This window comes from Ranitomeya imitator, chromosome 2 (genome assembly GCF_032444005.1).
Source record: "Ranitomeya imitator isolate aRanImi1 chromosome 2, aRanImi1.pri, whole genome shotgun sequence".
Classification (NCBI taxonomy): domain Eukaryota; kingdom Metazoa; phylum Chordata; class Amphibia; order Anura; family Dendrobatidae; genus Ranitomeya; species Ranitomeya imitator.
Window position 1 is genome coordinate 415206704 of NC_091283.1, and position 12343 is coordinate 415219046.

The 12343-nt window shown below is 39.7% G+C and overlaps 1 protein-coding gene across 1 annotated transcript in view; it reads left to right on the forward strand.

Annotated features, from left to right (window-relative positions):
• The window catches only part of KIF19 (kinesin family member 19), an 85290-nt gene that overhangs the window by 27242 nt on the left and 45705 nt on the right, over nucleotides 1-12343 (forward strand). The window contains exons 3-4 of the mRNA XM_069750736.1: nucleotides 3270-3380; nucleotides 11719-11806. Coding sequence (XP_069606837.1) covers nucleotides 3270-3380; nucleotides 11719-11806 — 199 coding nt within the window. The remainder of the gene's footprint in view (nucleotides 1-3269; nucleotides 3381-11718; nucleotides 11807-12343) is intronic.

Sequence of the window (12343 nt, forward strand, 5' to 3'; positions counted from 1 at the left end):
AATTCTGGTAGAGAGATGCCCTTTAGAGATATTCTACCACCTATACTACCATATATCATGATTAGAGTTAATATATATGCTTAACAGCATTAATGACCTCTCTCAGCCATCACCTGCTTCTTGGCTTTCCCTACCCGGAGTATTTATATACATATATACGTGGCTAGGGAGTAGCCAATTTAGGCAACTGCTGTCATGTAAAATAAATTTTTCATCGTCTTTGTAAATGTAAGCCTAGATCTGCTTTCCTAGTACAATGATGAGGGTGTGAGTATATGTGTGCAGATCAGCCTCCTTCTGTCACCACGGCCGTGCTCTAGTGCCCCAGCACCCTTCCATAACATATGGCAGATGTAAGGCCCTTAAGACACCAGACTGGGATTACACAACTTCCCATGTAACAACCAGATGGCTCCTTGAGACATCTTATAGCCACGGCTTCTTGTGATCTGCAAAGGATAATTAAGGCGATAGTATCATAAGTGACCCCTCTGGTAAAATGCCAGGTGGGGGATGGAATAAAGAAAGTGTATAACAATAGCCAGGGAGGGTTGGTCATACATTCAAAGTAACAGGGTGTGGACTTTGACTCTTTGTACCTCTATAGATTGACGTTGTATGTTGACCCATTGTATCTCTAAAGTATGCTGAGATTGGACCCTCTGTGTCTCGATATGATTAGACTTGGTTGTGGACCCTTTGTATAAGTTGAGGTTTGATGTGAACCATTTGTATCTCTATAGGGTTGACCTTGTGTTTGGAGTTTTGGTTTCTCTATAGGTTGATGTGTGTTGACCCATTGTTTCTCTGTAGACATGGGACTCTGTGTCTTTATATAGTTAGAATTGGATGTGGACCCTTTATATAAGCTAAGATCAGATGTGGACCCCTTGTATCTCTATAGGGGTCGAATCAGTGTGGATCCTGTGTATAGGTTGACGTTGGATGTGGATTCTTATATCTTTATAGGGCCGACCTTTGTACTTCTAAAAGTTGGCTTTAGATGTGGACACTGTATCTTAATAGGGATAGCATTAGATGGGGACTCTTCACGACTCTACAGGTTGACCCTGATTGTAGAACCTTTGTATCTCTAGTGGGTTTTCGTTGGATGTGGATAATTTGTATCTCTGTCGAGTTGTACCCTCTTTGTCTCTATGCAGTTAGACTTGCAGTATGGATTGACTTTGGATGTGCATAGTATATCATTATAGAGCTAGTATTCGATCTGGTTCAAAAGGTTAGAGTTAGATGTGGACTCTGTCTCTATATGGTCGGTGTTAGATGTAGACCTTTTCAGTCTCTATAGGGTGGAGTCTTATTAGGACCCTTTGTGTCTCTATTGGGTTGGGGTTAAATGTGGATCTCTTGTTTCTCTAAAGAATTGGTGTTAGTTGTGGATTAAAAGTTTGGTGTGTCTTTATTGGGTTGGGGTTGGATGTGAAACCTTTGTGACTTAGTAAGGTTAATATTCTGTAACTGGTATGTGTTCTTCAACTTTAACCTTCACAAGGGGGCATGGACTTGTCAGATGCCCCAATTGCTCTCTAGTTGAGTTACCCTCTGTAATAAAAAACTGGCCTGGAGACCGATGTCCAAATTCCATAAAAAGGTCAGATTTTACACCCCTTGAATCCAATATCTACCTACCTGTAGTGTACTTAGCCCGTGATTGTATATTTTATACTTTCAACATGACATAGCCAGAAAATCGGTCACTGTCAGGAAAATCTTCCAAAAATTCCTCTTTGTATGTCCTCGAATAACAGCTGGGGTCAGACTAAATAGTTGTCTTTGTTCCAGGTAGCTGAGGTAACACCATCTGGTTGAAGAGTGAAGGTGGCCATTGTCTGGTTACATGTGCTCAGGTGTACCAGTTCGGAGTCTGGCACAGTATAGTGTCTGTTCAGCTTGGAGTCATTTCTGGAATAATCTCTTATCTGACTTAGAATAATTTAGAGACAATGCTGCTTAGTGCCATCTGCTGACAAAGTCCCCACTCATTTACTGATGTGAAGCTTTCCTCTAAATAATACCATAGATGTTATTCCTTAAGGAACACGACCTCTTAGCAAAATGGGTGCCGAATGTCACTGGTACAAAGAGATGGACTGTCTGGTATGCAACTTGCAAAAGAGGAGGAACCTTGACAATGAATGAGGAGCAACAAATTGTAGTAAAAAAGTCCCAAAAATGTAGGAAACACATGGAACTCACCTCCTACTATGGGTGGCCATAGTAAAGGTTGACCAGTATGGAAAAAGACCAATGGCCCCCATACTGTTTAGAGTAACGTTGGACGAACTGACCAATATGTGATGGCTCAGCCAACAGTCGAAAGGGTATGGGGGCATAGTGAATCTCCCCAAAAGATGATGGAGAAGATAATGATCCGGTATGTCCAAATTTGTACTGCCGACCCTTTTGTTCTCTGTAAGATAAGCTGACGTCAGAGGAGTCCAGCAGTAGCTCTCTCATAGAGAACATAGCAATAGAGTAATCCATTGTATGGAGGAGTCAGGAGAGATAGCTGCTGGCTGAACCATCACTGTCTATTCTGTATGGGGACCCTAAGTACTTCTGAGAAAAGGGCCAATTAGGACATATGCTAAAATATCAGGCACTGGATTTGCTTCTTATGGTGCCCATATGCATTAGATGATCGGGACAATTTTGCTGGGACTAGTCAATTGTGCAATGTGTACAGGCATTGCACAACTATTCCCAAGGGTAGATATCAAGAGAAGAGAGAACCAGGCTTCTTGGATTTCTCTAACCTGGGTCCTTGACCCCATGGGAGATAAGGTTCTTGGCAAAGCGTGCACGTTTTGAAGAGAGTTTGAAGGACATATCGAACAGATATGTAAAGGGTTTATGTAGCTTCAGTCACTCTTCCCATTCATGACGTCAGTACATATTCATATAGCCCATCATTACCCCTTGATTGTAGATTTGCAGATTATCGAAATCCACTGTTTCAAGGACAGATTTAAAAAATGTGCTTGGTAGCATGGTTGGTCATTAGACAACCCATCACGTGAGATCCATAGTAGCTGCATGGCTAACACATGATAATGGTAGATTATTGAGTAGTCATACAAAATTATGAAAAATTTAAGAATAAGAAAACAGGGTCAAACAAACAATATACAGTAACTAAGTATTGTTTTCTCTTCTGAGCAGTGAACCATGGGGTATATATAATTCTTCAGTGGTTTTTCATGATACAGTTACTGAAAGTTATAAATCTGTGTAATAACTCCTTGCAGATGGTGGTTCTTATGGATCCAATGGAAGACCCTGATGACATTTTGAGAGCCAACCGTTCTCGTGAGAAGTCCTACATGTTTGACGTGGCGTTTGACTACTCTGCTACCCAGGTACTGTGCTTAGATCTCTATAATGAAAGTCTGGAAGACATGTTGATGTAACAATACATCAAAAAACTTAACTATGCAGTATCATCTACGTATCATTAGTAACATGACAAACCAATGATTAAGGCAAATAAACAAACATTTAGTATCCTCCTTGGGACTTCCTTGGATACTTGGGCTATTTTCAGTTTTTTATTTTTACTTGGCTCCAGACTTCAAATCTGAGTACTATGAGCCCTGCAGGCTCATTATAAATATTGGTAACCATCAATGATAGAGGGCCCTAAAGAAAAAAAATCAAAATGCCCCAACATCCAGGTTTGGACACCCACAATAGGTGAGAAAGTAGTTGCTTTCATCGTTTTCTGTAAACCTTTGCCCAATTCAATGCCACCATGATAACAATGGAAGTCCCTCAGGGGAGGGAAGTCTCGACACCCAGTAGCAGAGGTAGGACCTACGGGAGCTGGATCCCTGTTGTCCAAGACCCTAATAGGAGTTTCATAATCAGCCATTGTGATTTGTATGTCCTTGTGTCTAAATGTGTTGGTACTAATGATGATGGATCTGGGGAAAAGTCTGCATTTATTTCCAAAGGAGTACGTGACCTTCACCCTCTTCTCTACAAGTATAACTATGAAGGCGCTAAAACCTTTCTCTGCTACATATTGCAATGTATCTAGAGAGCATGGTGCTCAGGTGGCATCTCTAGAGAGAGTGCACATTGGGAGTCTTTCAGGAATGATTCCTCAGATGTCTCCACGGCTGTTTATTATTTAACTGCTTAATGGTTTGTGCTAAACTAATTTGTCTACCAGACCCATAATAATATTATGTAGCTTCATATGTATTGGGGGCAGTATTATAGCAGTTATATTCTTGCACATAGGGGACAGTATTATAGTAGTTATATTCTTGTGCATAGGCGCAGTATTATAGTACTTATATTCTTGTACATAGGGGCAGTATTATAATAGTTATATTCTTGTACATAGGAGCAGTATTATAGTAGTTATATTCTTGTACATAGGGGGCAGTATTACAGTAGTTATGTTCTTGTACATAGGGGTAGTATTATAGTTGTTATACTCCTGTATAAAACTGGACAGCATTGTAGTGATTATATTCTTGTACATGGGAGCATTATACTCACTCAGCAGGAGGCAACACACAAGCATGCGATGGTGCGCTACCTGGTCATGTGAGCACTAATCATTTCAGTCCATATTATATTGAAGCCTGGCAACCAATGCTTCTGGATCATCCACAGAATAGCTGAAAATGTTGGTGTAAATTGTAAATTGTGATTCATTTAATTGCCCTAATTTTCTTGGAGGCTATATAATTGACCAAACATTACCCATGACCAGAAATGAAGCCTATAAAGGAAGGTAAGTTGAGCCAACAGAAACTCAATAGCTCTAGCGCTTTCCTGACACAATAGTTGGACTGGCACCAATCAGACATTGATATCAATGAGAGTCATCTTCAAAGTCTTGTGGACCATTTTCAATTATACCTCTCCAAAAGACCTCCTCTTTAAGAACACTCATCTCCCGAAATGACACTACTCCTCCACACTTACTACAGTGTCATTTACTGGTCTCTGGCCATCAACGTCTAATAAAGACAACACATGACCACTGCCCCCAATCAACCACTTCTGCTGCAGCCTTCACATTTCTTACCAGCTAACGCCTTTTACTTGGATGGAATGTGAAAGATTATATATGTTTTAGCTTTCAGATAACAGATCCTTTGGGTCATTCCTCTAATGTAAACTTGGAAAATTGTGGCAAATATTGTACCGTCGATTAACCCTGAGTTACTGTAGGCAATTTGGAAAATTATTTTTGTATCCCTCTCAAACTTATATTGAGTCCTTCTAAAGTCACCTTTGCCAGCATTGGGAGAATCTCATAAATGACTGAACTTGTAAAGAATCTGTAAAGGTCGGCTTGTAATCTCAAGGTTTCTTTTGTCTTTTGTTTTACTGTTCTCTCATTCATGTGTGGAGGGGATTTATTGAGTTATAGCTTTACCGCCTGATGTCTTATGTAAAGTCACACATTCCTCCTAGCACCCCCTGGTTGGTCATTGTCCTCTTCTTATTATCTTTTGTCTTTTTAATAGTGGCTCGCCCAGCTTTCCTTCATTCCTGTCTACTCTCATTATTAGACTTCGCTTCCTATTCTGTTACACTTTTGCTTTCCTAGCCGTTTTCTCGAGGCATTTTTGCCCTTAATAGAAGCCTCTGAGCAAAGAATAAGGACAGTAGAAATACAAGACCGCTCAGAGATAATGTTACCTCCTTGATGGGATCATGTTGCCTCTTTGTGCTTTGGGTTGTGTTACCTCTTCTTCTTGATGTATGTGTGACTTACGAATTTCGTATTGGGTATTAATGGTTAACTGAGAATGCAAACAAATCTGTTAGTCCTAAGATTACTGCTGTGGCGCCATTATTTTTATTGCTCCCTCCAAGCAAGCAAATTTTTGTAAACCAAGCTATTGTTAGTATCTTCCAATGCTTAGATCACCAACTTGGTTATCTCACCATGCCTGGATTATTTGAGCAAAAGGGACAATTGCCGCTGGGCCCTCACCAATGCTCTCACCACATATCATTGTAAATTTCCTCCCTAACATCTTGTTGAAAATGCCATGGATGGCCATGGAATTATTTTGACATTGTATGTTCGTCAAATCAAGGAACATTTCGCTGGTGACGAAGACACAGTTCTTACATAGTTTGGTTTGTTCTGTAGTAACATACAGATGAGAAACCTTGACTATAAAGAAACAAGAAAGAGGAAGAATTGACGCCTTTGAAATATGGTGCTGGAGAAGGATGTTATCAATACCATAGATGGCAAGTAAAACAAAATCAAATCAATCTTGGAACAAATCAAGCCAGACATCTCACTTGACGCAAGGATCACCAATCTACGACTTGTCTACTTTAGACACATCATATGAAGAGAGCAATCACCGGAAGACATCGTGGTCAGAAGAATAGACGGAATAAGGCGAAGCGGAAGACCAAAAACCTGATGGCTTGATACTATCAAGATAACAGAAGTTAAGACCCTGGTGGACCTATATAGACTTGCACAAAATCAATCTTCCTACAGATCGTTCATCTATCAAGTCTCCATGGCTCAAGATCAAGCAGAAGTCTGTTAAAAAATATAAATATATATACAGTGGTGTGTAAAAGTTTAGGCACCCCTGGTCAAAATGGCTGTTATTGTGAACAATTAAGCAAGTTGAAGATAAAATGATCTCTAAAAGACCTAAAGTTAAAGGTGACACATTTCCCTTGTATTTTAGGTAAAAAATTTGTATATATATATATATATATATATATATATACTAGATTGTGGCCTGATTCTAACGCATCGGGTATTCTAGAATATGCATGTCCCCGTAGTATATGGACAATGATGATTCCAGAATTCGCGGCAGACTGTGCCAGTCGCTGATTGGTCGAGGCAACGTTTATGACATCATTGTCGCCATGGCAACCATTATAACATCTACGTCGATACTGTGCCCGTCGCTGATTGGTCGAGGCGAATTCGCGGCAGACTGTGCCTGTCGCTGATTGGTCGAGGCAACCTTTATGACATCATCATCGCCATGCTGTGCCCGTCGCAGATTGGTCGAGGCCTGGCGGCCTCGACCAATCAAAGACGCGGGATTTCCAAGACAGACAGACAGACAGAAAAACCCTTAGACAATTATATATATAGATATATATATATACAAATACAAATGTTTTACATTTTAAAAATTACAAAAAGGAAGATTGGTCCATGCAAAAGTTTCAGCACCCTTGAAAATTTGTGTGCTCATATAACTTTCACCAAGGTTTTTAACCTGTCAGGGTTATGACATGTTCACTATCATTTTTAGCGCAAAGGACAGGTGATGCAAATTTCTATGCTTTATAAAAACCCAGCCTCCTCTAACTTTGTGCCAAAAAACAGCAGCCATGGATGCAGCTGCCTAGCACTCTGAAAAAGAAAATGGTGGAGGCCCACAAAGCAGGAGAAGGCTATAAGAAGATAGCAGAACCATCGTTTGACTGCAAAAGACCTTCAGAAAGATTTAGCAGACTCTGGAGTTGTGGTACACTGTCCTAGCGTTCAAAGACACCTGCACAAATATGGCCTTCATGGAGGAGTCATCAGAAGAAAACTTCTCCTGTGTCCTCACCCTAAAATTCAGAGTCAAAAGTATGCAAAAGAACATGTAAACATTCCTGATGCATTTTGGAAACAAGTCCTGTTAAGCAATGAGGTTAAAATAGAACTCTTTGGCCACAATGATCAAAGGTATGCGTGGAGAAAAAAGGGCACAGAATTTCAAGAAAAAAACATCTCACCAAACATTTGGGGTTGTATTGCAGCCAATGGCAAGGGGAACATTTCAGGGGTAAAGGGAAGAATGGATTTAATTAAATTTCAACAAATTCTTGATGCAAACATAACACAATCTATAAAAAAAGCTGAAGTTGAAAAAGGGATGGCTTCCACAAATGGATAATGGTCATAAACACACATCAAAATCTACAATAGACTACCTCAAAAGGGGTGAGCTGAAGGTTTTACAGTTGCCCTCACAGTCCCCTGATCTGAACATCATTGAAAATCTGTGGCTAGACCTCAAAATAGCAGTGCATGGAAGATGACCAAGGAATCTCACAGAGCTGGAAGAATTTTCCAAGGACGAATGGATGAAAATCCATCAAACAAGAATGGAAAGACTCCTGTCTGGCTGCAAAAAGCGTTTACAAGCTGTGATACTTGCAAAAGGGAGTGCTACTAGGTACTAACCATGCAGGGTGCCCAAACTTTTGTGTTGGCCCATTTTCCATTTTGTAATTGTTAAAATGTAAAAGATGAAAATATATATATATTTTTTGCCTAAAATACAAAGGAAATGTGTCATCTTCAACTTTAGGCGTTTTAGAGATCATTTCATCTTCAACTTGCTTAATTGTTCACAATAATAGTAATTTTGACCAGGGATACCCAAATTTCTACATGCCACTCTATATATTGGCACTGCACAGTATCATTATGTGCTCCTTGGATGACTCCAATTATATAGGTACTAAAATGCTAGAGGGTCCATCTTGTATATGGCCAAGAGTCTTCACGGATCTTGATCTAACCTCTTTGTCTACTCACAGTTCCTGCTTAAAAAGTGGGCATTGACCTAAAAGAGGTTTTCTAGTTTTTAAAACAGATGTCTAATAAAATAAAAAGTGCCTTTCCTTCAATGCTGCCTATAAGAGTGTCTCCATCTCTTGAGGGCTAGAAAATAATTGTATTCCCTAGGCTAGACAGTGCAGAAACTGGGTAATGCTTCGTTTATCCTGTGGGAAAGCTGCAGAAAAATTGAACACAGGTTATTTTGCAATGTTAGAGCTGATTACTGGAGGGTACAGAAATATATGGTCATGTTATCCTTCAAACAGAAATGAATTGTCAAAAATGAACAACCCCTTTATGATTTCCTCACAGATCTTTAATGCAATATTACGGTACAAATAGAATTTTCATACAGAATTATCGGCAGCCACTGCCTTTCAGATTAATGTAGGGCTTTTGATCTTCTATAATTTCAATGGGACACATTTTTCATGTGTTTGCCCTCTAGTGGCCAAATTTGCATGAAGGAGGTAGAATCATGGAAAACCTGATTTGGAATTATTGAGGGGAATTAAGATTTAGTTAAATCGATAGGTTACTGACATTTGTATGATCTTACTAAAGCATTGTAATTGGAAAGCCCTGGTAAATATTACTCATGAAGACTCCAGTGAGCGTTAATGGCCCTTGCATACAAACTGAATAAGCGATGATAATATCTTAAGTACATAATTGCCATGAGATTGCTTCCTTATGCGGTATATCTGAAGTGTAATCTTACACTGAAGAATTCTCATACGTGGACTGAGCCGCTAGTGGACATAATGCCATTGTAGCAAATGAAGCTATTCCTTTCTTGTTGAAAATTCTCTTCTGCCAGTTCTTAGCTATATTAATTTCTGTAAAAGCTGAATAATAAACAATGTAGCCTCAATGAGCGTTATATAGTGCTCCAAAAAGGTATATATTATACTTAAAGGGAATCTGTCACTTCTTATAAATATGCAATTTTTTCCCCTGGTATAAATGCCACTCTTCTCCTGAATTCGGCATTGTTTTTCTTTTGTTCCTGAGACTCTCCGATCCTGAGATATGGCCTCCTTTTCCCTGTATGTAAATCTAGTCTTGTTAGTAAATGGGAGTGGTCTTCGTGTGAGTCTTCTTGAGCACTTTGCCCAGTTTGCTAAAAAGACTGGATTGACATGCAGGAAAGAGGGGACATATCTTAAGAACAGAGAGTCGTAGGAAGAAAAGAAAAAGAACGCCGGATTCAGGAGAACAGCGGCATTTACACTAGGTAAAAATATACATATTAATAGCAAGTCGCAGGTCCTTCTTAAAATGGCTACAGTGTCTCACCGGTAGTGCCCCTATAGAAAATTTTAATTTAAAAAAAAAAATTCATGCTTTACAGATAGTGCCCTCCAAAAGGGATAAAGTGACCAACAGGGTCCTATAAAAGGGATATAATGTCTCCCATTGAAGCTATATACATATCAATATAACACCCTATATAAGTGACTATACACTCAATGTCTTTCAGACGCTGACACATCTGCTGAGGTTTTCCTAGATGAAACCATTTCAGGAAATAGCCCCCAGTCTTGCCATCGATCTTGAAGCAAATCTACCGCTGGCAGCTTTTTTTCTGTAATTAAAACTATAACTAGTGAGCCAAAGAATGAATATGAAGAATAGTTCCTCAAAAATATTGTCAAATATAAAGAGCCCTCCAAAAGGCAGAGTGCTTCGTATTCACTAGTGCCCCAAAAAAGAATATAGTACCCAGCAAATATTGCCCGAATCATCATTTGCAATTTTTTGGAAGTCACTTTTCTTTTTTATCTTGTGGTATTTGCTTATGTTTCTTGCGTCAAATTCATCAAAATGGCATACACGGTTCATGAATTCTGCACACCCACTCCACTAAAATATCACAAATATTTGTGCCAAAATTTCAGGTAGAAAATCACTCCAGGGGAAGAAGAGAAGAGAGGGACTGGAGCACATTTGTGACAAAGTTTGAGGCTTTTTGAAAAGCCCACAAGTTATCAGGTCAGGCGAAAATATTTGGAAACCATAAACTTTGCCTACACATGAAAAAAAGACTTAAAAAAAAAGTGCAAATGGAAAGGTGAATGTGACGCAAATGAAAAAGCTCAAACAAGAGCCTTTGGTCAAAAAAATGCACAATAGCAATGATGAATAATAATAATAATAATAATTTTTATTTATATAGCGCCAACATATTCCGCAGCGCTTTACAAATTATAGAGGGGACTTGCACAGACAATAGACATTACAGCATAACAGGAATACAGTTCAAAACAGATACCAGGAGGAATGAGGGCCCTGCTCGCAAGCTTACAAACTATGAGGAAAAGGGGAGACACGAGAGGTGGATGGTAACAAATGCTATAGTTATTCGGACCAGCCATAGTGTAAGGCTCGGGTGTTCATGTAAAGATGCATGAACCAGTTAACTGCCTAAGTATGTAACAGTACAGACACAGAGGACTATTAACTGCATAAAGTGAATGAGAACATTTTTTTTTTTTTTAAATAGGCCACACAGGGATCCTTACATTAATGCATTGAGGCGGTAGGCCAGTCTGAACAAATGAGTTTTTAGGGCACGCTTAAAACTGTGGGGATTGGGGATTAATCGCATTAACCTTGGTAGTGCATTCCAAAGAATCGGCGCAGCACGTGTAAAGTCTTGGAGACGGGAGTGGGAGGTTCTGATTATTGAGGATGCTAACCTGAGGTCATTAGCGGAGCGGAGGGCACGGGTAGGGTGGTAGACCCCATAGTGCCTCACATTTACCTAAAAAGACATAAATCGTACCCCCATAAGGGATAAAGTGTCCCACAGATAGTGCCTCCAATGATGCCACAGGTTGGGGCAATGAAAAAGTCACCTAAATCAGCCTCAGTCCTGCAGGGAGTAAAGCACAAGGTAGGAGCACGGGCCCTTGAAGACTGTTAGCTTATGGTCATCATCATAAGGCTTTAATTTTGTCTCCTATTATTGGACACATTAGCCATTTTGAAGTTTGTTTGGACTTCTTCTCGTATTGACATTTCCTTTGGTCACATTTGAAAACTGTTTTTTAGTGGAAAATACATATTAATTATGTCATGATCCACTATATGTCTATTACTTCTCTCTCCGATAGGACACCGTGTACCGCCTCACCACCAAAGGGTTGATTGAAGGAGTCATCTCTGGTTATAATGCCACCGTGTTCGCCTATGGCCCCACTGGTGAGTTTCATGAATTCAACGATACCTCATTTCTCATGTGGAAAAAAATCCTTTTGGTGCTACATTTAGACCTCGGTGGGGGTGTACTGGCTGGATCACTGCTCGGGTGGAACAGCAGAGGTTAACCGAGAAGATCATTCATGTGTGATCAGGTTGTGTTCTCCCTCAGATTACCTGAGAGTTCTGTTACTAAGGCAACAAGACAGACAATTCCCGAGGGTTCCATGTTTTGGGGACTAAACAAAGGGGAAACTGAGGATCTTATTCTACAGTCCACTAGAAAAACCAAGTAGTCATCAAATATTCTTAGCTAGAGGAGTAGGGGGATCCTCGGGGAAAAAATTTAAAATGAGGTCCTAAAGACATATAGATTGAAGTATCTGCATGAAGTTCCAAAACACGCATTCTAAAATTTATCTCCATGGAAACAAAAGGATTGGGCTTTGAAATGCAACATGCCCGATCCTTTTTTTCACTTACAGTGAGGCAAAAAAGTATTTAGTCAGTCAGCAATAGTGCAAGTTCCACCACTTAAAA